This window comes from Bos grunniens, chromosome 2, assembly GCF_055505025.1.
Source record: "Bos grunniens cultivar Pamir isolate PY7600 chromosome 2, Bosgru_T2T1.0, whole genome shotgun sequence".
NCBI classification, from domain to species: Eukaryota; Metazoa; Chordata; class Mammalia; order Artiodactyla; family Bovidae; genus Bos; species Bos grunniens.
The window spans coordinates 11,850,530-11,875,431 of NC_141166.1; the positions used below are offsets into that span (position 1 = coordinate 11,850,530).

The following is a 24,902-nucleotide window of genomic DNA, read 5'->3' on the forward strand; positions in this document are numbered from 1 at the left end:
TAGCTACCTTACATAAGCTGTAGCTAATCCTCCCTAAAAGTAACCAGTGATCTATATTCCCATTTGCAGGTGAAAAAAACTAGGGCTCAGCACATAAGTGGTCAGAAACCAGGTCTGTCCAAATCCAAAGCACTCTGCAGCTGGGCCAAGCCCAACAAGAGACCCACCCGTGGAATAACACCTGAGCAATAGTACGTGAGTGGTTAGGGTATAAAAATTTATTACACATACAGAATATTACCACTAACAAATGCAGACAGGCGAGGACACCACGGTACGGGATGGAGCACGGCTAGCTCTTTGGAAAGTGAACAGGTCGGGTGGCTTGGAGCCTCATGCCACGCGGGTTGGCCAGTCAGATGGGAAAGCACATGCCGGACTCCAGGGACATCGGGGCGCCCAGTGACCACTCTGGGTGCCGGTGGCCTTCCCATCTGATCTGGAGCTTCGAAGGACGCCACGCCCAGAAGCAAGGAACTGAAGCGAGGGGGCTTCCTAAGGTGGCCCAGGCTTGTCTCTGAAGTCACGGCAACACCAGTGTCAGCAGTGTGTTTAACTGGATGATTTCCACAGACTACACACGACGCTTCTAACCATCACACTTCAGTGAAGTACAAAACATTAAGTTACAGGCTGTGGGAAGAGAAGGCAGCACCTTCCGGTCCCAGTTGGTCTGGGGGGTGAGGATCGGGGGAGGTTTCTTTTTAAACCGAGCCCCTCATTTCAATGTACAAAAGAATTACTCTGATCGGTATTAAATTGTACTGAAAACAAAATGGACTAAAAAGCAAATACTACTCTATGTTGGGGTGAAAATGGGAGGAAAGAATGAGTCCTTCAAAGCAGGAGGGAGACAGTTGGGGAGGATTCTGTGGCCGTGACCCTTGGCGGTCACTCACGCTGCTCCATTTTTACTTTTGGTGGTCTCAGGAAGGTCCGGTTTTTCTTCTCTTTCTTTCCTTTCGTATTGGCTTGGAAGTTTCGCCAGCTGTCCACGCGACCATCTCGACTTTCCTAAACACAAAAGGGGTCTGAGGTGAGGAAACCAGCTGGAGACAGGAAGGGCTACACCTGCTCTGCCATCCCCCTTGTATGCTGACCTGGCCTGGTCCTCTGGAATAATCACAGTATAACAAAGCAGAGGTTTCCCCCCACTTCCATGGGCCCAAGAAAGAGTCATACCACCCCCTAGAAGGCAGGAGAAGCCACAAGCTGAAAAGGAGGAGGAGACAAGTAAAACTCATGACAATGAGGCTATCCTTTGCTGGGGACCTCTGGCCTAAATATTTAGTGCTATTTCTAATAACAGTGCATGCTATTTCTAATCCTCACGTATGGATGTGAGAGTTGGACCATAACAAAAAGGCTGAGCACTGAAGAATTGATGCTTTCGAATTGTGCTGACGAGAAGCACTCTTGTGGAGAAGACTCTTGAAAGTCCTTTGGACTGCAAGGAGATCAAACCAGTCAATCCTAAAGGAAATCAACCCTCAATAGTCACTGGAAGGACTAATGCTGAAGCTGAAGCTCCAATACTTTGGCCACCTGATGTGAAGAGCTGACTCACCAGAAAATACCCTGATGCTACGAAAAGTTAAGGGCAGGAAAAGATGGGGATGACAGGATGAGATGGTTAGATAGCATCCCCGACTCAATGGACATGAACTTGAGCAAGCTCTGGGAGACAGTGGAGGACGGAAGCCTGGTGTGCTGCAGTCTGTGGAGATGCAGAGTCAGACACGACTTAGTGACTGAACAATAACATTTCTAACCCTCACAAAAAGCTTCGGTGTGTCATGCCACTTCACAAACCAAGACACCAGGGCTCAGAGGCTGCATCCTTTGCTCAAAGCCACCTGTCTGGCCAACAGTACAGTCACTCTTTCCCCCAAACCTTCCTTCTGCCCCTTAAAATTTGGCTGGAGGTGTGAAATCAGCATAATGCCCGGCCAGCTGTGCTGGGAGGGCCACAGGAATCCTTCCCCTTACAGAGGGGCCTTCTCATTTTCTTTCTCTGCACACATTTGGCGGGACAGAAACAAAGCCAGCATCTCTGGTTAGCCTATCCCTACCCTGAATCCTAAATGTTAACAGAAGGTAAGACCAAATGTGGCTCAATTCAGGAAACTGGGCTGAGCCTCTGAAGGATGAACCAGGATGTCAAAGAGGAATCAAGCCCGAAGTCTCTCCGCAGGCAGGACACCAGGGGTTACAAGAGAACCTCGGGTTCTACTCACAGACCTCTAAGTGGGGCACTGCTCCACGTTTATCCCTAAATTAAATGTGTGACCCACTGTCTTGAGCCCACTTGGCAGCTGTGCCTGTCACACCCCTGCCAACAAGCTCCGGAGCAGAGAGGCGGCTGAGGCAGGACTTGGTCCCCAAAGCCCCTACTCTTCCCCACAGTCTCCCTGACAGTCTGCCCCAGGCAGTCCTGGGACTGCCCAGCAATCAAGTTTCTCAGCTGGGAAGCCTTCTCCCTCTGGAATAAAAGTCCCCCGTCACCTTGGAAATTTACCTCAAAATTTTTCTGCCACTCCCTTTCTCGTTTGGCTTTTTCTTGAGCTTCAATCTCTTCCTCCCGTTGTCGCTTCCTAGAGGGAAAACCAAACCACAGGATTTAGATGGTACTTGGAGACTGTGTTAACCATACAAGTTAGGCATCTTCCCCACAGAAGCCAGCATACAAAGTCAGCCAACTCCCTAGGGTTCTCCTGGAAAGAGCTCAGAGCACTTCACGAACGTCTCATTCTAAAACACGCAGATGAGACCGTGGGCGGGGCTGTGGGGCAAAATACAGGCACTGCCGTTACAGAGATGGACAGATCAGGTCATCAAAGCCCAGCCAACACTAACCGGAGGTTCTGGGCTCAGACCCTGACAAATCCATCCCGAGAAGCCAGGCCACCTTACTTCTGTGACAGTGACCATCACAACAGCAAAAGTTCTCCTTCAAGAGGATTTCTGCACAAAACCCTATCCCCAAACAAGCCACTTCACACAATCCCAACTAACAAAACCTAGTTATTGCTGAACACCAATCAACAATACAAAATATGTAAACTAAATTAACCTCAAGATTTTTTTATTTTTATTTTTTTTGGTCACACTGCTTGACTTCTGGGATCTTACTTAGTTCCCTGACCAGGGATCGAACCAGACTACCTCAGCAGTGAAAAGCATGGCGTTCTAACCATTGAACCATCAGGGAAGCCCCAGCCTTAAGATTTCTGATGAGGAAGACAAATCATCCTTTAGGGCAGTAAGTACACTCTAAGACAGTGCACTGCACAGTACGAAATACTCACCAAAACTGCAGCCACTATTCACACAGAAGGCTCTGGCTGAGGATCAGATCAGTCGCTCAGTCCTGTCCGACTCTGTGACCCCATGAATCGCAGCACACCAGGCCTCCCTGTCCATTACCAACTCCCGGAGTTCACTCAGACTCACGTCCATCGAGTCAGTGATGCCATCCAGCCATCTCATCCTCTGTTGTCCCCTTCTCCTCCTGCCCCCAATCCCTCCCAGCATCAGAGTCTTTTCCAATGAGTCAACTCTTCGCATGAGGTGGCCAAAGTACTGGAGTTTCAGCTTTAGTATCATTCCTTCCAAAGAAATCCCAGGGCTGATCTTCAGATTGGACTGGTTGGATCTCCTTGCAGTCCAAGGGACTCTCAAGAGTCTTCTCCAACACCACAGTTCAAAGGCATCAATTCTTTGGCGCTCAGCCTTCTTCACAGTCCAACTCTCACATCCATACATGACCACTGGAAAAACCATAGCCTTGACTAGACGGACCTTTGTTGGCAAAGTAATGTCTCTGCTTTTCAATATGCTATCTAGGTTGGTCATAACTTTCCTTCCAAGGAGTGTCTTTTAATTTCATGGCTGCAATCACCATCTGTAGTGATTTTGGAGCCTAGAAAAATAAAGTCTGACACTGTTTCCACTGTTTTCCCATCTATTTCCCATGAAGTGATGGGACTGGATGCCATGATCTTCATTTTCTGAATGTTGAGCTTTAAGCCAACTTTTTCACTCTCCACTTTCACTTTCATCAAGAGGCTTTTGAGTTCCTCTTCACTTTCTGCCATAAGGGTGGTGTCATCTGCATATCTGAGGTTATTGATATTTCTCCCGGCAATTTTGATTCCAGCTTGTGTTTCTTCCAGTCCAGCGTTTCTCATGATGTACTCTGCATATAAGTTAAATAAGCAGGGTGACAATATACAGCCTTGACGTACTCTTTTTCCTATTTGGAACCATCTGTTGTTCCATGTCCAGTTCTAGCTGTTGCTTCCTGACCTGCATACAGATTTCTCAAGAGGCAGGTCAGGTGGTCTGGTATTCCCATCTCTTTCAGAATTTTCCACAGTTTATTGTGATCCACACTGTCAGGCTTTGGCATAGTCAATAAAGCAGAAATAGATGCTTTTCTGGAACTCTCTTGCTTTTTCCATGATCCAGCGGATGTTGGCAATTTGATCTCTGGTTCCTCTGCCTTTTCTAAAACCAGCTTGAACATCATCACTCCAGGAAATCAGGAAGAAAACACACGGCACTCTTGATTATAAACGCCCTAAGAACAAACCTATTCAACATTTCCCAGAAGTCAGACAGAATTCCTTACCCTAGTGATTCCAAAGTTTTGCTATTTCAAGTACTTAAATGATGTACTGCAGAGTAATTGCTTCATCAGAAAAATCCCCAAAGACCATCTTGGTTACTCTAGGTATTTAGACATGGCTTAAGAAGGAAATGGCAACCCACTCCAGTATTCTTGCCTGGAGAATTCCATGGATGGAGGAGCCTCGTGGCTACAGTCCACAGGGTCGCAAAGAGTCGGACACGACTGAGCAAGTGACTTAACATTAACATTAAACAAATATACCAATATATACCTTTCATGCATCTCTTTGGCTTCTCTCTCTTTCCTTTTAATTTCCAGCTCAGCAAAGAGTTTCATTGTCTGTTTGTATACTGCTTGTTTGAACTACCAAAAAAAAAAAAAAGTAAAGTAAATATTTTATCAGCAATTTGAATTAAATTTTTTTATAGAGCCCAGGACAAAAGCAAATTAGACCAACAAGGAAAAACTGATGCTGGCTCTCTCCTGGGAGATAAATAACACATCCGTCTATGAATCTTCCACATGGGGATGATACAGAGGAGCCTTGCTCTGGTAAAAAAAGCATCAATGAGGAAAACAAAAGTAACTCGACCTGCTTATCAGAACCACTGAAATTTCAGAGGGCCCTTTCCAACTTGCAAAAATAATCTCCAATTTTTCTTTGTACATATATTTTATAATTAGTCTGAGTGAGGCACCACTTGAGGTACAACTAGTGATACGCAGGTGCCGTAAAGCAGACTGGTCCCGGAAGTCTCTCGACTGAGGCAGAGCTACTAGTTATCCCCATCCTCACCCCATTATCTCTTCCCCTTCTGGCACTATCCCTTATCTCAAGGCACATGGCCACCCAGCATAAATGCTGCATCTCCCAGGCTTCTCTGTAGCTAGTTGTGGCCATGTAACTGAAGTTTCAGTGAATGAATTGTGAGGAAAAGTGATGCAGCTACTTTCTGGAATGTTCTTGGAGGGAGCACACCTCTTCCTTCCTGGCCTCTCCTTCTACCCTGCCGTGAGGGGTGACCACATCTCCTGGACTGCGAGAATGAAGTCGACACACTTGGTGGCAGAGCTACAGAAAGGACACTGAGCCCTAGAATCGCACAGTCCAGCAGCCATGTTCCCAAAGACGACTACACTGGGGAGAGAACGGGCACCGACTCGTTCAAACCACCATCATTTGGGGTCTCAGTTGCACGCAGTTGAACTTGTATTCTGACTCACACGTTGACAGAAAAATAACACCATATTATATTTGTAACATAATATAAACACTTTGTATATTTTCAATACACAAAGAAATATAAAAAAATTACCCATCATGCAGATTTCAGAGGGTTTATATCCTAAATTCAAAAACACTAGAGTAAAGGGTGATATATGGAGAAAAAGGGGAATAAAGGAATCCTCAATTACTATCACTTCCGAACACTGTTACCTGCCAGGCAGCGCTCAAGGAAAGCAATGCTGGCAAACTCCAGTCCCTAACAAGGACAATGAAAGAGGCGATGGAAGCCACAGGAATATTTCAATATTTTTAAAAGTTCCTGGATGGACCGTTTCTGGTGGTTTTAATTTTTTTGTATTTATCTGCTTTTTCTGATTTTTCTATCATTAGCATACGCTCCTTTAGAATCGGTGGGGGGAGGGGAATAACTAAAAAAAAGTTAAGGTTCTTAACAACAGAGAAGGACCAAGGAATATATAAGAGTCTTCAGAAAAGACTAAAAAGGATAAAGAGAAGGGAAAGTAGGGCTGAGGAGAAAAAACTACAATACTAAAATGGAGTAAACCCAAAATTCAGCGGAAAAGATGGCCTAACAGTTCTCAAGAAGCAGTGTTACCTACCACACAGAAGCAGGGACGAGCTGCTGATGGAAGAAGCTGATAGGAAGCAGCCCTAGCAAGACAGCTGCCCCTCTATGAATCTTTTAAGATAAGCACGTGGGTCAAGTTACTTGACCTAACTTGAGGCAAGATTAAGATGACCTGAAATTTTCCAGGCTAGTGAGGCAATGAGACACAAACATATAAGTAGAATCTCTCTCTTAACCAATCCCCACTGAAGAGCCCACAGGATCGACCGATGCTTGGCATTTCCCCGGAAGCATATTATAACCTGAAGCACAACGGGTACCCACAGCTGGTAGACAGCTGTGCACCCAGAGTCACTGTGGTTGCTCCCCAAGCTAACTATCCCAGCTGCAACTGCACCGTACTTAGGTGATTTAAAACATCACAGAAATTGATGAATGTGGTTATAAAAACAAATGTTTGTTGGTGCGTTTATTTGCTGGATCCTCCTTACTGCATGGGCTTTTCTCTAGCTGTGGTGAGCAGAGACTACCCTCAGGCCGCAGTGCACGGGCTGCTCACTGTGGTGGCTTCTCTTGTTGCACAGCACAGGCTCCAGGGCACGCAGGCTTCAGTAGCCGCTGCGCGTGGGCTCTGCAATTGCAGCTTCTGGGCTCTACAACTCCAGCCTCAGTAGCTGTGGCACACCTGCTTAGTTACTCCGAGGCCTGTGGGATTTCCCCAGATCAGGGATCGAACCCAAGTCTCCTGCACTGGCAGGTGGATTCTTTACCACTGAGCCACCAGGGACGCCCTTGTTGGTTCTTTTAAAACCAAGTGGAATGCTTTAGAAAGAGTCAAACATAAGACTCTAAAAATAACTGCTGTTGAATTCAAGGTACAGGTGAGGTATCTGAAAACAACAATCTAGGATTCTGCTCTTGGTCTGCTTCATAGGTACTGCAGTTTGCAATGTTCTTCAGGAGTAATTAAAAACAGGAACTATGGACGATGCTTTGCATGTTTTATGAAGTCAAGCGTGAGCTCCAACAAGCAGACACATCCTCAAAGGAAAAGCCGTAGTCCTCTGTCCCCCAAAGAGTTGGATTTTTCAAAAGGCAGAATGAATGTACATGTTAATATTTTAAGGTAAACTGCTTCCAGCATGCGCGCATCAGTCTTCACAACTCCCTCTCTTTAACCCACCGGCTGTGAAGCATTCACACGAGAGGATGTGGCCTTTCCCGTTTTGAACCTACCAGCTCAGGGTCATCCTCCTCCACATTTGTAGGCTTTCCTTCCTTCTTTAATTGCTTTTTTCGCTCTTTCACCTAAAAAGAATTTTTTTCCCATCAAAAAATGAGCACTTATACTTTGAGAATATCCATTAAGCTGCACACATACGATGTGTGCGCTTTTCTACAGTTGTAACAAAAAGTCTGCATTGAAAAAAGATAAGCCCCTGCCTCCCCTCCAAACCAGCAATGCAATCGAAGAAAAAAAGGAACCAGGGTCCCTTCTCCAACCTCATCTAAAATCCAACACCGGGGGACAAACAGGGGCGCTGTCCCCAACTCACATCCCAGGCCAGATCCAAAGAGTCTTTGACACATTGAACAGATTACGCATGTATCTTTCAGGGCTTGTGGTTATGTGTTTACAGCAAAGAAAGTAGATCTTTCAAGTTTTAAAGAAGCTACAGAATTTGTGGCATCAAATGTGACTGTTTTCTGGCATTTCTACACCTGTATTCTGGGTAACTGTCATGGGGAAACTTTCTTAAACCAACAATTTTCACATCATTTTGGCCACCATTGAGATCCCCCCAGAAAATAAATATATCCATTCACATAAGAATGGCATTTACTCCAATAAATTACCATTCAGTCCAGCAAAACGCCAAGTGCCTTCCAAGCTCAGAAAGGCCCTACTGCCACCCTGTGGTCAGACAGCCTGAGAGTGGTAGCTCCTTTACAGGCAAAATACAGAGGAAGGGTAACTATTACAATAATTAGTGGACAAATCATCAGGTCCTTTCCTGGGTGTCTACCAGAATCTGGCCCTCGAATTCCAGCGTCTGACCAACAAGACACAATTATGGCAGTCTGTCTCTTCTTTTTACTCATTTCCTTCATCTAAACTGGCCTCATCACTATGATTGGTTATACAGTTGTTACAGATACCAAAGCTCTTCAAATAAAAGGTCACATCTATATTCACTCCCAATAGAAATTGCCCTTATAAAACAGCCTCAAAAGTTTTGCCCCAGCAGGCGAAAAATTAAAATGAAGACCTCTCTTAAGATAGCTAGTTAGAAAATAGTTAAGATAGTTTATTAACACTTCCTACCACTCAGGAGATTTAGGTATTGCAAAAAAATACAGCCAGCTATAACTGAATTCATTTCAGCTGAGTCCTTCCCAACCCTGCTATTAACACAGACATGTACCTCCTATTTTTTTGTAAAAATGTACTCATATGCCCTTGCCAGACTTTCTCAAGCCCCTGTTTCAGCTCTTCCACAGAGACAAGGATAACAGTCCAGGGCCAAGCAGCAGCATGGCTGCTCTACTGTTCCACTCTCAGAACGGGGCACAGTGCCGAGAGGACAAGAAGAGCTTTCCACATACAGGAGTGCTAGGGGAAGAGGTAGGTGCAGCGTCTTGGCCACGCACCCTCAGCGCCAGGAGTGAAGGCCAGCTTCAGGCACGCACTGTGCATGACCACAGCCACCGCAAAGAAGCGGAGACCGCAGGGGCAGTCAGGCCAGGCAGGCGTTGCTATGTCAACAGTAACGTTCACCCTCCTGCAGGGTGCCCAAGGCGCACTAATACTTCCTGTAAACATAGCAGCACTATAAATACTTACGGTGTGTTCCACGTATTCTTTTCCTGCCTGAATTACATCCAGGGCCCTCTTCTTTTGTTCCTGATCCAGTAGCAACTTGTAAGCTTTGTCCACAGCTAATGCAAAACATTGAAATTAACTGTTTCTGCAAACACCCTCTCAAAGTCTGAACTCTACTCAGGCAGTGCAAATGGACTTGTGCCATCTAAAAGCATTCCCTACTTTGTTAAATTATTTACTGTTGTTACACTAATTTAAAAACATACAACTACGGCAATGACTTTCTTTGAGAGCCTTGGAAGAAAATTAAATATGCACTCAAGGCTAATTACACCATATCTAGATTTAATTCAGTGATCAAATTCTTCCAATTATTTTTTATGTTCAAAGGAAAAAAAAAAATGAGCCTACGCAGAAATAGTCTTTGTTGGCACACAAAAGTTTTAACTAAGCAAAGTTAAGGCCTATTTCTAAACAGTAACATTCTGCTTTGAATGACAACTATTCTGAAAACCACAGCTTCTTCATGACCAGAAGACAAAACTACAACATTCTTTTCTTGATCCAGGACTAGGAACAATTAGTCCTTAGCATTGACAGAATGTTACTCACAAGCAGGTAAATTTACAAATACCTTCAAAAGCCTTTTGTGCTCTGTCAGCATCATCTTGATTTTTGTCAGGATGCACCAGTATGGATAACTATAATCAGAGAAAAGTTAGTTTTTCAGTAAGAGGAACATTTAGCAACTCTTCACCGGCACTGCACCTCTCTAAAACCAAAAGCTCTAAGATACTAGGGCAAAAACAGTTAGCCAGAAGCATTTTTTTACAAATTAATAAATGTCATAAAATGCCCAGAGGTATTATATTAGTCCTTAATAAAATTCAAATATCAACAGGTAAATGCACACAGGTGGAAAACAGCTAGTTGAGAACAAATATCAGCCTGGCATCATGAAGATGCTCTGATACTTTGGGTGAGGGAAGGGAAAAATGAAAAGTACCAAGTTCCTTTTATGTTTCTCGTATGGAGCACTAAAGAGGATTAAACAGGTCTGAGATATCACCTCTTTCCTGAAAGAATTTCTAATATGAAGCAGTAGCTCTCAGTTCCAGCTATGCTTGAACCTTGTAAAGATTTTTAGGAATACAGAGGTCTACTTTCCAGCCTGAGACCTTCTGAATGAGTCGCAGGCATCTGTACTTTTTAAATCTCTTTTAAATCTCTACTAGACTGTGTATCACAGACTTCCCAGGTGGCTCTGTGATAAAGAATCCGCCTGCCAATGCAGCAGACACAAAAGATGTGGGTTCCTTCCCTGGGTCGGGAAGATCCCCTGGAGTAGGAAATGGCAACCCACTCCAGTATTCTTGCCTGGAAAATTCCATGGACAGGGCAGCCTGGCAGGCTACAGTCTATGGGGTGGCAAAGAGTCAGGCATGACTGAGCATAACACAGCAACAGACTGGGTATCAGATGATATTATACAAAGGAACTGGTGTTGATTTGTTAGGTGCGACAGGCAGTTATACAAGAAAATGTCCTTTTGCGGGGGGATATATGTATACTCATGGCTGATTCACATTGTTGTACAGCAGAAACACAACACTGTAAAGCAATTATACTCCTATTAAAAAAGAAAAAAGAAAATGTCCTCTTTTACTTTGGTGGGATAACTGCTTCAGTATTTAGGTATTAAGTATCATGGTGTCTGTAATTTACAATTCAGCCAAAAATACACAGCTACTGAAGGTGAATATATGGGCTCTCATTGTTTTATTCTTTCTTTTTAAAATATAATTAAAACTTCTTATGACTAAAAAATTAAAAACAAAACCTCCACAGGTGACCCTTTCAGAACCACTGACCTGTCACTGAAAGACAGAAACAGCTTGAACACAGGGATTGCGCTGGGATGAAAGCAAGTGGGCATCTAATGCTAAGCCCAGCACTACTGGAGCCAGAACCCTGGGTTCCAATTCCAAATGCAACCACCAACTACCTGTGAGACCTTGAACAGTTCACTTAATCTCCGCCTCAGTTTCCTCCTCTGTAAGTGGGACAATACTATATACCTTTAGATCACTGATTGTTGTAAAGATGAAATGAGATAATGCAAGTAAAGAACTTAGCATACCAATACACATAAACAACAGCACATAAAGAAGACCTATTCTAACTGCTTGTGTGTAACCTCATTCAAATCCTTATTAACAATCCCAAGGTAGTCACTAGTGTTACATGAATTCTACAAATGAGCTAACAGGGCACAGAAAAGTTGAAAGTAAGTTGCCAGAGCTCACAGTGCTTGTAAGAGGTACAGCCAAGGCTGAAACTCAAGTCATACAGCTCCAGCACAGACTCTTAACTGTTAGGGCCTGCTGCTGCTAAGTCGCTTCAGTTGTGTCTGACTCTGTGCGACCCCACAGACGGCAGCTCACCAGGCCATCCGTCCCTGGGATTCTCCAGGCTAGAACACTGGAGTGGGTTGCCATTTCCTTTTCCAATGCATGAAAGTGAAAAGTGCAAGTGAAGTCGCTCAGTCGTATCCGACTCTTCATGACCCCATGGACAGCAGCCTACCAGGCTCCTCTGTCCATGGGATTTTCCAGGCAAGAGTACTGGAGTGGGGTGCCACTGCCTTCTCCGCTATTAGGGCCTATTAACAACTAAACAAAAAATCTGAGTTCTTTGTATTGTTACATAAATAGTCTAAAAGTTTTGACTATGAATTTGAATAAATGCTTATTTAACTGGGGAAAACTGCTAATGTACTACACTAGAAAACTAGAAATTTTAGAAAAAGAGGCAAACGCTGAACATAAGTGCAGAGTAGAACTCAGGAACCAAAAAAAACTATCAAGTTATATCATGGGAAATGACTGGGTAGGCAAAGATTAAAAACACCTTGGCTTAATAATAGATCTGAAGATAATTACGAGTCAGCAATGGAAAGGCAATGGCTGTATTGAAAAAGCAATCACAGGGAACTCCCTGGTGGTCCAATGGTTAAGACTCTATGCTTTTACTGCAGGGGGTGCAAGTTTGATCCTTGGTGGAGGAACTAAGATCCCCATCCTTCACAGTGTGGCCAAAAAACAACTTTTTAAAATAAAGTATATAAAAGATGTAAGTTGAAGAAAAAAGAAATTTTAAAGGCATGAAATATAAGGAAATTTTAATTTCCAAAGACATTAGAGGGAGTATGATTATTCAGCTCATACAGGAAAATGCTGGGGGTTACTCAGCTGTCAAAACTGGACTGAAAGTCAAAGTGTTAGTCGCTCAGTTGTGTTTGACTCTTTGTGACCCTATGGACTGTAGACCGTCCAGCCCTTCTGTCCATGGGATTCTCCAGGCAAGAATACTGGAGTGGGTAGCCATTCCCTTCTCCAGGGGATCTTTCCAACCCAGGGATCGAACCCAGGTCTCCTGCATTGCAGGCAGATTCTTTACCGTCTGATCCAACAGAGAAGCCCCAGACTGGAAGAGTGTTTTAAAAGGCTACTATAAACTCTACAGTCTGAGTTATTAAATATTAGAATGAGTAATAATCAGAGGTCTTGGATCTCCTTTCTGAGAGAACTTTCTGAAAGCACTCTTTATATTAAGTCAGGTATTTTTTGAGTATTCATATAGGTTCACAAAAGATAGAATTATTGAGGAATGGGATCTTAAAAGTAAATCACTACTATGAATCATTTAACATGTTCTCTCCTAGAAGCCAGGGGATTTGGTAAGTACTGTACAGTATGACTTCGTGAAAGCTTTCTACTCTACCTTGTACTTCCCGCTCTTAATTAAGGGGCTGGAGAGATTCTATTTGGATGTTAAATTCATCCTATTCATAGGTAAGCTGCTGCTGCTGCTGCTAAGTCACTTCAGTCGTGTCTGACTCTGTGCGACCCCATAGATGGCAGCCCACCAGGCTCCCTTGTCCCTGGGATTCTCCAGGCAAGAACACTGGAGGGGGTTGCTATTTCCTTCTCCAATCATAGGTAAGCTATGGTCATTCAATTATTTAAGATTAAGTCACTGTAATTTTTTTTAAGAATTACAAAATTGAAGGAAAAAAAAAGTTAAAATTTCACCCAAAAGTTGTAACAGTTAAGTCCTAAGAAAATCATGTGCTCAACACATTTTCAAAAGGCTCAAACTCCACCTATTACAGGAATACAGTACCATACCTGCCGAAACCTCTTTTTTATTTCTTCATCTGTCACTTCAGGATCTATCTGAAGAACCTGGAAGAATTAAAATCAAAATTGTAAAAGAGATTAAAAGAATTTATAGGTTTAAGAGATCCCCAATAATTATAATTGGCATCTAACAGTTGTCAGTGTTGTAGAACAGTTTTAAAAAATGTTCAAGAAAGAGAAATGAGTAAACCTGTAACAGAGTAACAGTGACAGTGTTTCAGGGTTCTCAATTAATTCAGTGGTTACTTTCACTCCATCAGAAAAATAATAAATTACACTATAACCAGTACATGCTTCCAGACCATGAGAAAAATGCTGCCTTCCTCCTTCATTCACTCCTTTTCATTAAGAAAAGCACCCACCCTCTAACTTATCTTTGCAAATGTGGAAAAAGTATAGCAACTCAACAAGGAAATAATTAGGCTGGCTACCTGTTTGTTTTTTTAAATGAGGGAAAACTGTTGATTTTCAAATAAAGCACCCCCCCACAAGACTATCTGATTTTTATAACAACAGTAAAAGATGTTTATCAGTTTTCACAATAAACTAAATAAAAGATAATTACAAGTGCAAGCCATAATGGAAACATTTATAAAATTATTACATACAATTTGGAGGCTTAAGTAGAGTGATGTGGTAAGTGGAGATCCATGCACACGTGTTCATCCATCCAGGCAGTCTGTCTTTTGGTTAGTGCATTTAATCCATTTACATTTAAGGCAATTATCAATATGTATGATCATATTACCATTTTCTGAATCGTTTGGGGTTTATTTTGTGTAGGTCTTTTCCTTCTCTTGTGTTTCCTGCCTAGAGAAGTTCCTTTAGCATTTGTGGTAAAGGTGGTTCAGTGGTGCTGAATTCTCTTAACTTTTGAGTGTTTGGAAAGCTTTTGATTTCTCTGTCAAATATGAACAAGAGTCTTGCCAGGTAGCATATTCTTGGTTGGAAGTTCTTCCCTTTCATCACTTTAAATATATCCTGATTTTCACCTCAATTCAGAAATGCGACTTGGCTCCATGTTAAAATTTACACAGCTCAATGGTTCTCAACCCGGAGTGGAAACCTGAGAGCAACGCCTGGGGCTCACTCCAGGAAACTCCGATTCCAGCTCAGCAGAACTAGTGCACAGTGAAATGGCGGGAAGATCTGTTATTTTGGGCTCAATACGGTTTAAAAACAAATTTTATCATTCTTCTCCAACCCTGGGTATCCTGGTGTTGACATTCCTCATCAAGGATTTTGATCCCACCACCACAACATAGATTCATTCAAACATTTACACAGTAGCTACCACCTGCTGAACATGCTGCTATACACTTAGAAATGCAAAGATAAATAAGGGAAAACATTTTTTTAATTACCATAAACACAGTTTTTTAAAGAAGGGTTCATTATAAGAAATACAATTAAACCAGATGATTTCACAGTTTACTCCATAGATTCAACATAGTATCTATTTATTTACTTAGTATTCAAGGCGTAAGGAAGGGCTAAAGGGCACAGGGTGAGAAGGTCTGTTGGAAATTCAGAAGAGCAGGCCCCAACGTCAGTGTGACTGAATCAGAATCAAGATTTCAACAAGATCCCCAGGTGATCTGAATCATATTACAGCTTGAGATGCCTGGTTAGGAAAGATGACAGAGGTCAGCTATAAGTGTGTTTGAGGTTAATAGAACTGATGATCTATCATTAAAGGGGATAAAGAGAAAAAAAAAATCTTGAAATGAAAAATACATACCAAAGAAGTTAAAACTGAAAAATAATCTGCCAAACTTAGTCAGATGCTTACAGGGTCTCAGAAAAACTTGACAACAAGTAATGTCAAGATTTATAGCAAGCTGTCCAAACATTCAAACAGCCCACCTACAGCAGCAGAGTTATTGGTAGGCAAGGAAGCTGAATCACCCCTACATTCAAGAGACTTCTTTAGAATACCAATTCTCAAATATCAGGCATACAACTGTGGATGAGGGAAAAGGAAAATCTTTAAAACAAAGACTTTTCAAGAATGAGTGTGCCCCACCATACCACCCCAAGGGAGAAAGGAATTGGGGGTGGGGGGAGTCACTCAAAAGGAAAAATGCAGCTAAATGAGATTTATAGACAAAGGGAGATAACTGCACACACACAAATATTTAGAGAACCCTACCTTTCCTGGTTCTGAAAAAAAGGAATGCATTGGAGCAAACAGATGGAAGTCCAGCACACCCAAAAAGGTGTTCAGATGAACGTGAAAGGATGGAAATCATCCTGCCCTCACAAAAAAGAAAAAAAAAGCCTCAATAAAGCTACAATCTAGAACCAATCATGCCAAATGTATTTCATAAACCTTGACTGGTTCCCAGGTTAAAAACTAAAACAGTTATAACTTAGGGTTTTGGGTTTTTTTTTTTTTTTAGGACAATTAGAGTTATTTGAGTGTGGATTCTATGCCTGATGATGTTTACTGAATTGCAGTAATGTGGTCTTTCCTAGGTGTGGTAATAGTGTTGTGGTTATGTGGAAATGTGTTCTTGTTTGGAGAAGAGGCATGCTAAGATACTTAGGCATGAAGCATCAATGTTTACAGCTTACTTTGATGATCTGGCAAAAATGATGGGGTATGTATAAATATAGGGCTTCCCAGTCACTCAGTGGTAAAGAATCCACCTGCCAATGCAGGAGACACAGGTTCGATCCCTGGGTTGAGAAGATTCCTGGAGAAGGAAATGGCAACCTGCTCCAGTATTCCTGCCTGGGAAATCCCATGTACAGAGGAGCCTGGTGGGCTACAATCCATGGGGTCACAGAAGAGGTGGACATGATTTAGCGACTAAACAACAACAAAAATGTATAACAGACACATACCGACACACACATGCCAAAGTTATTTTTCCAAGACTCAGATCATACATACACTGATCACTGCGACATACATTCACTGAGTGCCTTCAAAGTTAGCTAATCCAGCTCCTTTCCTATCTTTAAGCATTGCAGGTGCCATATGTAGCCATGAAACAGTAAAGACAACGGGCCTATACCAGCCCAAACCTCTTTGAAGCCAGTTTATACATTCAATACAAATGTATAAGCAACTGGGATTGCTAGATACTGTGCTCACTACTGTTCTCTTGGAATTTAAGGTCCACAAAGGAAGGAACAGACAAGTCACAAGTAATTCTTACCAAAATGATAAATACTATGTCAATCAGTATGACTCTAAGGAAGCACACAGGTCTGTTCAGACTCTTGGAAGATTTTTCTGAGCTCCTACTATGTCTCAGGCTTTGGAGATGCTGCAAAGAAAAATCCACAGTCTTGGACCTCAGCGAGTGAATAAATCATCACACAGAAATGAAAACGCTTGACTGTGGCATTTACATCAATATAAGTTCCTGAACTCAAATAAAGTGCAACTGTCACCTTTAGGATCTTCTGCTTGAAAGAGAAATCCAGTCTTAGGTCATATCTGAACTCTCTGACCTGTGAATAATGCGCAAGTTCCAGAGTCCTGTGAGACAAATATCTTTCTTTCCAAAGTGCCAAACAAGATAAACAGAAAACACAAGTCTGTGGTGCTGCCTCCTGGGGCTTTAAAGTTAAACAGAAAAAAGGAACATGAGGAAGGCAGGACTGAACAGGAGCACAGATTCATCTAAGCTTATGAAAGAAGTGGGGGAGGAGACATTCTTAGGATGCATAAGAGACAGATGCTCGGATAATAGCTGAAGGTTAGAAATATGTCCAAATAGGGAGCTGCACTAATGGCAGGAGGCGGGGGCAGGGAATGCCCTGTGGATTAGAATTCCTGTAATAAGACCCCTCAGCATCCCTCTTCTACCTGCTGCTCAGTAAAATGGTACATTGGACGACTACTCACATTTCAATTTACAGCCAACAGGACAGCTATTATGACATCACTTCTTACTAGGAAAGACCAGTCTGCTTACTTCTGGAGAAAAGTCTGCTTCATTTAGATGTCTCGAGTTGTTGCATGAAGAAACAGAAGTATTTCCCTAAATTGAAGATTTTTTTCTAAACAAGATTTTTTTTTCCCCTCAACAGAAAGATTTCCTAAATTTCTAGGAATACCTAATCCTGACTTAGGGCCAAAAATCAACTTTACAAGAAGACAATGAGGGTGGAGGGTGGATGAATTAGGAATTTGGGATTAACAGATACACACTTTTATATATAAAACAGATAAACAACAAGGACCTACTACTATACAGCACAGGGAGCTATATTCAGTACCTTGTAATAAGCTATAATGGAAAAGAATCTGAAAAAGAATATATATTCACACACACACACATATATGCACGAGTGACTCACCTTGCTATACACCTGAAACTAGCACAACACTGAACATCACCTACACTTCAATTTAAAGAGACGACGATGACATCGTACTACAAAGTGGCCAGCGTATTTGTAAAAAAATAGAAAAGACAAAAGTTCTAATGGACAGTCATGGAGTCCTACAAACTTAAACACCACCTTGCACCTCCTCAAGTGTGTCAACCTTACCGTATTCTTTACACATTCACACACACTTCCTACAACCAGGTCAGGAGCTATGGAGCAGTAAGTTCCACCTCCAGAACTGGCAGGAGAGCAAAATCCTAGCATTCACCCTAGTCCCAACAATGTTACTCCTCAGCAATCAGATCTCCACAGAAAACAGGAATTAGCTTAATGAATAAAGGGGTAAGCTATACAATCAAGTGATTCCCTTTCACAGTATCAGTTCAGTTCAGTCGCTCAGTCGTGTCCGACTCTTTGCAACCCTATGAATCGAAGCACACCAGGCCTCCCTGTCCATCACAAACTCCCGGAGTTCACTCAAACTCACATCCATGGAGTCGGTGATGCCATCCAGCCATCTCATCCTCTGTCGTCCCCTTTTCCTCCTGCCCCCAATCCCTCCCAGCATCAGTCTTTTCCAATGAGTCAACTCTTCGCATGAGGTGGCCAAAGTACTGGAGTTTCAGCTTCAGCATCATTCCTTCCAAAGAACACCCAGGACTGATCTCCTTTAGAATGGACTGGTTGGATCTCCTTGCAGTCCAAGGGACTCTCAAAGAGTCTTCTCCAACACCACAGTTCAAAAGCATCAATTCTTCGGCACTCAGCTTTCTTCATAGTCCAACTCTCACATCCATACATGACCACAGGAAAAACCATAGCCTTGACTAGACGGACCTTTGTTGGCAAAGTAATGTCTCTGCTTTTCAATATGCTATCTAGGTTGATCATAACTTTCCTTCCAAGCAGTACGCATCTTTTAATTTCATGGCTGCAATCACCATCTGCGGTGATTTTGGAGCCCCCAAAAATAAAGTTTGACACTGTTTTCACTGTTTCCCCATCTATTTCCCATGAAGTGGTGGGACCAGATGCCATGATCTTCGTTTTCTGAATGTTGAGCTTTAAGCCAACTTTTTCACTCTCCTCTTTCACTTTTTTCACAGTATATACTATCTCAATTTAAAATACAACAGAATGGATATACCGTCAGATTCTTTTATCACGTTTCAAATATATCATCTTCCCCTCTGTCCTCCCCAAAATCATAACTAAATGATTAATGATCAGTTAAGTTATGCTTAATTAATGATTAGTTATGATTAAGTTTCAGCTTTTTCATTTTCTTCTTCTCTTTCAAATATGTTAAGTGGGACCAAGCAAAGTAGACATCTACTTTGGGTAGGAAGTCAAGATGGCCAAAGCAGAGCGTCAGAGTCTACCTGGGACAAAGAAGACAGGAACCCCAGGAGGAGTGTCAGCCAGTCACGTGGTGCTGGAACCCAAGCTGGGTGAGAAGAGCATCCACAGAAGGCTAACTCGACAGGAAGTGCCAAAGTGGGTTGAAGAGGGCATCTCTATGGACAGGCAGCCTGCCCCCTGGTGTCAGAACCTAAGCAGGGTGAGACTGCCAATATAGATGGGCACAGAGTGCAGGAGCCCAACAAGGACATCTCTGTGAAACCCAAGCCTAGCATGGGGTGTGCAAGCCGAGGCACAGTGAGGTGGGTGTCCATGGAAGAGGGCATCAAAGTAACAGAGCAGCCCAACTGGGACCAGGAGCCCAGGTATTACTGGCACAGAGAGCTGGAACATGAGCAGAGTGAAGAGGACCTCCACGCAGGGAGTGATCTGGAGTATGAAGTCAGAACCCAAGAAAGGTGACGAGGGTGTTCCCAGAGGAAGGTAGCCTAACACGGGGTGTCAAAGCCAGAGCAGGACAGGAAGGATGCCTGCCTGGTGGGGAGGATGCCGGACCCAGGAAGGATGAAGACAGTTCCCAGCAGCTGGAGGGCAGGCACGGAGGGCAGAGCCAGGTGAGACCCACACCCACAGCGAAGGTGACCTGGCAGTGGAGTTGAGAGTTCAGAGGTGGGGAGAAGGGTTTCTGCATAGTGAGGCAACCTGGGGTTGGTATGAGAGTGAAGCAGGGAGAGGAGGGCATTCACACGAGGGAAGGGATGGGAGATCAGATTCATACACGGGGATCAATTAAGTAAACATATATATTAGAGACAGTGGGAGGGCCTTGGTTAAGAATTTGCCTTGCAATGCAGGGAGCAAGGGTTTGATCCCTGATCAGGGAACTAAGTTCCCACAGGCCAAGGAGCGACTAAGCCTGAGTGCCACAACTACCAAGCTTGCGTGGCACAGCTAGAGAGCCCATGCAACGCAACCAAAGATTCCATACAACGCAGTGAAGATCCTGTGTGCCACAGCAAAGACCCGAGGCAGCCAAATGCATAAATAAAATACCAGTACTTTGAGATAACAGGAGCCAGACTGCTATCAGAGAAGGGAACTATGAACACTGGAAGAAAAACGGCCTAGAATAAACCCTGTGGTGTTGGGTTGAACTTTTATGTAATACATGTATGTGTGTGTACACACAGACACACACACGCCTTAGCCCTATCTACCAACAGGGCCTGGGAGTAATGACAATGGCAATGGGTATGCTCAGCACCCAAATCTTGACTTCTAAATATCCTTCTTCATTAAAAGGAGTTCAAGAGATCCTCAAAGAAATGGTTAATTCAAGGCTGGGTTCAGAGAAGTACAAGAGTGCCTATGAATCAAAGAATGATTAAATAAAAAGAAAAGGCAAGCACGGGCTTAAAAGTAACCTGCTGGTCAAATCTGGGATATCTGAGCATCAGAATAAATAATATTGAATCATAACCCACTGAATAAAATAGGAAACCCCAAGTCTACACTAACAAATGAATAAACTGAAACCTCGACAAGGACAGTATATTCACACATTCTCAAAGTGTTCCTAGAAAGGGGGAAAAAGCTAATTTCATAAGCAAACCTAGCAGGCACTTCTTTAAGAGATCAACTTAACATCACTAGTAATAGGCTAAATCAAAATCATGTTCCACTTTACAGGTGACAGAGACAATGCAGTGTCACTTCTGTGCTATTCTTGTCAACACTGCATAAACTGAATCTAACGAGAAGCCGCTATGACAAGAAGTCTGCACACTTCATTGAGTAGTCCCCACTCACCACAACTAGAGAAAGACCCCTCGCAGCAATGAAGACCCAGTGCAACCAAATAAATAAATAATACTTTAAAAAAAAAATCTACACTTCAAATAAAAAAAATTTTTTTAAATAAACAGCTGTTTTCTTAGATGGAATTATACATGACTATTCTTGCTATTTGTATATTTCTAATTTTTATAACAACATGATTTACTTTTATCATCAGGAAATGTCTGAAGTTATAAAACTAAGGAAATTCAAAAGTTTACATGCCTGTCTATAATCATATGATCATTTTTTGCTTGTTGAGTTATTTTATCGTGGTGAAACAGGAAAGTTTTAACAAATAAATTAAATCAAAGACCCTAAATTTACCAAGGCTAGCTATTCCATCACACCTGAAAATAAATCTATATATATCTGGGTTACTAAAAGATGACAGCAAGCTCTGCTCACAATAAAGCCACCCAAGTTCAATTCCAACTATGCACAGTACCAATTAGGTGTGTGTTTGAAGTAAGTCTGCCCACAGCTAGGTAAAATTCCTTACTACAGGCCACATTAACATCAGACGGCTCACCTCAAACGGGTTCAAATTGAAGTAGGAGGAACCAGGACGAGTCAATCTTTCAATCTGATTTTTGGACGTTAGAACTGAATCTCTCTTCTCTATTTGTTTCACCTAAAATAAAGGGAATAAAAACCTCATTAGTAAAGCTCAGTAATGAACTGTAAATTGTCATCTCAATAATAACTCACTGACATGGTCAGCAAACATTTATTTGCGTGTCTACATGTTCAAGGTACTTTGCTAAACACTTTAGGAATAATTACAACAGCTACAAATTACTGACTTTTAATATAATGTGAAATTACAAAACCTTTACAGGTGTTCATTCTTCTCAACAATCCCTTATGGTAGGTACCACCATTATCCACATTTTTCAGATAACAAATCTAAGAGTTTGGTCAACTGACTTGTAACCACTCAACTTTTTTGTAACCACTCAACTTTTTTGTAACCACTCAGATTTTTGCCCAATCACTCAAGTTATAAACCAGAATTTTAACCCCAACAGTTTGACTCCAGAGCAGGGAGCAAGAAGATTCAAAAATAAATATGTCACAGCTATTACCTTCAAAGAGTTTCTACTCTAACGATGGAAGATGTACTTGTGAATGTTCAAACTTAATTCACAACTTTTTAAGAAAGGAAAAATACAATTACACTGAAATAGACACTAAAAAAAGTACACCTAAAAAATACATGGGAGGGAGCAAATAACTCTATCTTTCTAACTCTAATAGGAAAATCCCTGACCTGAACACGATACCAAGGAGAACAAGCACCAGGCTAGCCCCAGAAAAACATCCTTGGTGCCACTGTCAGAACTGAAATTTTAGTTGGAATGAACCTCTGGCATATTATATATACTATCTTTATTTCTATGGCCAAAACAGAGTTGGAAAGGATTTCAATAACAGGAAAAGCTAATCCTTCTCAGCACCTTCCCTCTTAACTCTTGTAAAACAGCACGCCACTCCCCACCTTCCACCATACTCTCTTTTCCCCAGTCTCATTTTTCCTCATGGCACTTACCACTACCTAACACTATATTGTACATCTGTTCATTATTTAGCCTTCTCTATAAGATGAAAGCCCTATGAAGACAGGATTCTTCTTTCTGCTGTCAACTACCATCTCTCCAAGGAGCTAAACAATACAGGGCGAAGTGCATACCAGGTGCTCAACAAACATTAGTTGAATGATGATTAAATGGTCCTCCTTTAGGCATTTTCTCTCATTAAACAAACCATGCCAGTGAATGTGTAGATTAAAAAAAAAAAAAAAAAAGTGTCTGAAGGGCAAGCTCTAGCACTGCTGGAGTTTCGTAAGAGATACGGCTCATTTCAATGGGGCCACAAAAGGGAAAATCAGGCACCCATGATGTTTGTACAGTACCTAATATGAAACCCATAGCCCATGAGCATATAACTCATTTCATGAAAACCCTTCTGTTCATAATTGCTGGGTAGCTAAGATGAGAGCAAACTACAGCAAAACACTCATAAGTCACTGCCCCCAGGAGAAAATATTCCGTCCCACAAAAAAAAAAAAACAAAAAACAGTCATCTGTGCAATACAGCTCACAGATGAAACTGACATTAAAATTTAAACAAACCAGGATTGCTTTAAAAAAAAATTAAGAAATTAAAACAAGTTCCCCTATAATTGTTCAGTACTCATTATTGTTAGTTGCTCAGTCGTGTCCCACTCTTTGCGATCCCATGGACTGTAGCCCGCCAGGCTCCTCTGTCTATGGAATTCTTCAGGCAAGAATATTGGAGAGTAGCCATTCTTTTTTTCCAGGGGACCTTCCCCACCCAGGGTTCAAACCCGGGTGTTCTGTATAACCAGCAGATGCTGGGCAAATTCTTTACCATCTGAGCCACCAGAAAACACTGCTACCAGCAAATTAACACTTCAAAGTGAATTAGGCATTTTGAAAGTAGACTATAAGTGGATGTACTACGTTGTTTTACAATGTATTATTTCGGAGAAATTACTATGTAACAAAAGTGAAGTCGTTCAGTCGTCTCGACTCTTTTCGACTCCACGGACGGTAGCCTGACAGCCTCCTCCATCCATGGAATTTTCGGAGCAAGAATACTGGAGTGGGTTGCCACTTCCTTTTCCAAGGGATCTTCCCGACTCAGGGATGGAACCCTGGTCTCCCGCACTGCAGTTAAGACTCTTTACCGTCTGAGCCATTAGGGAAGCCCAACTATGTAGCGAGCACTGTTACAAATACCAGAGATAAAAGGTGAATTTAACACGGTGCTTAACTCTGAATACATCACAGCCAGGTAGAGAGCAACTCCATTCCTCAAATCCACGCCAAGCTAAAGAAGTTCACATTCAGCCTTGTTTTTAACTTTTACAAAGTAGCTTCTTCTTTATATTTTATGAAGCTTTCTTTTAACCCTCATTAAAACTCTTGTTTTAATAATAAACCTCGTTCTACAAACGTGAAAATTGATTAGCAAAATCAATGGCTTGAAAGAATTCAGTCACAGTCATGTTAACAGCCATCCAAAAATCCAATCCGAGGTCCTATGACTCCAAGAACCATCCTTTTCTTTCATTTATTCATTCATCAACTCATTCATTCATTCACTCAACAAATACTGAGTAACTACTACGCAGGGCCGATGGAGATACCGACAGTAAATAAGTCTCAAACCAAACTTACTCCCGTCCTAACATGATACCAAACTATTATCTGCTCTAAGACCCTGAACAAATTATTTCACCTCCCTAAACCTCCAGGTATGTCATTTGTAAAATGGAGACAGTGCCTACATGGCATGATGCACAATACCTAGCATTCTCGAATGGCAGAAATAACTACTACTAAAACTCACTACAGAGGACTAAGAGTAGAGAGTGCTTCCGTTTTGAATACAAACGGGGACCAAGCCGTTTAACTCGCCCCCAGGTAGACCCAATCTCCCAGCTGCAGAAAGCACCCGACTACGCGAACTTGGGGAACTCTGCGCGCGCCCAAGCACTTCGTTGGCCAAACTCGACGCCTCCTCACAAACGTCAGACCCCCGCCCCTTTTTAGTTTTCCAGGGGATCCCCCCTGCAGTATCAGGAGGAGACACACACACACACCGTAAGTCCCCCACCGCGGAAAAGGCCAGACAGGAGGGGCCGCCCAACGGTCCAGGCCAGGAGGATCACTGCCTTCTCCCACTGGGAGGATAGCCCCGGGCGGAGTCGCCCCAGTGCCGCCATTCCTCACTCCGTGTTTACCTCACTGTAGAAGGTCATAAATGCTTCCTCCGTGCTGCCTCCTCCACCCGAAGCCCCGCTCTCTCCTGGAGCCGCCATTTCCCCGGCCCAGCGACCACGTGACTCT

The 24,902-nt window shown here is 42.6% G+C and overlaps 1 protein-coding gene across 7 annotated transcripts; it reads right to left on the reverse strand.

Moving 5' to 3' along the window:
- Window positions 1–203: 203 nt before the first annotated feature.
- Window positions 204–24,902, reverse strand: DNAJC8 (DnaJ heat shock protein family (Hsp40) member C8). Of its 7 annotated transcripts, none has more exons than XM_086331227.1 (10): window positions 24,797–24,902; window positions 21,557–21,658; window positions 16,644–16,754; window positions 13,465–13,521; window positions 9,909–9,975; window positions 9,296–9,390; window positions 7,687–7,758; window positions 4,905–4,996; window positions 2,519–2,594; window positions 204–1,014 (listed from the first exon to the last, which is right to left on the reverse strand). In XM_086331227.1, the coding sequence occupies exons 1-10, from the start codon at window positions 24,872–24,874 to the stop codon at window positions 892–894; spliced, it is 873 nt and encodes a 290-aa protein (XP_086187353.1). In that variant the 5' UTR covers window positions 24,875–24,902; the 3' UTR covers window positions 204–891. The 7 variants fall into 7 exon arrangements, 5 of the variants coding, with proteins under 5 accessions (XP_086187353.1, XP_086187344.1, XP_086187367.1 ...); XM_086331218.1 differs by lacking the exon at window positions 24,797–24,902 and adding an exon at window positions 24,656–24,788; XR_015138804.1 differs by lacking the exons at window positions 9,296–9,390; window positions 24,797–24,902 and adding an exon at window positions 24,656–24,788.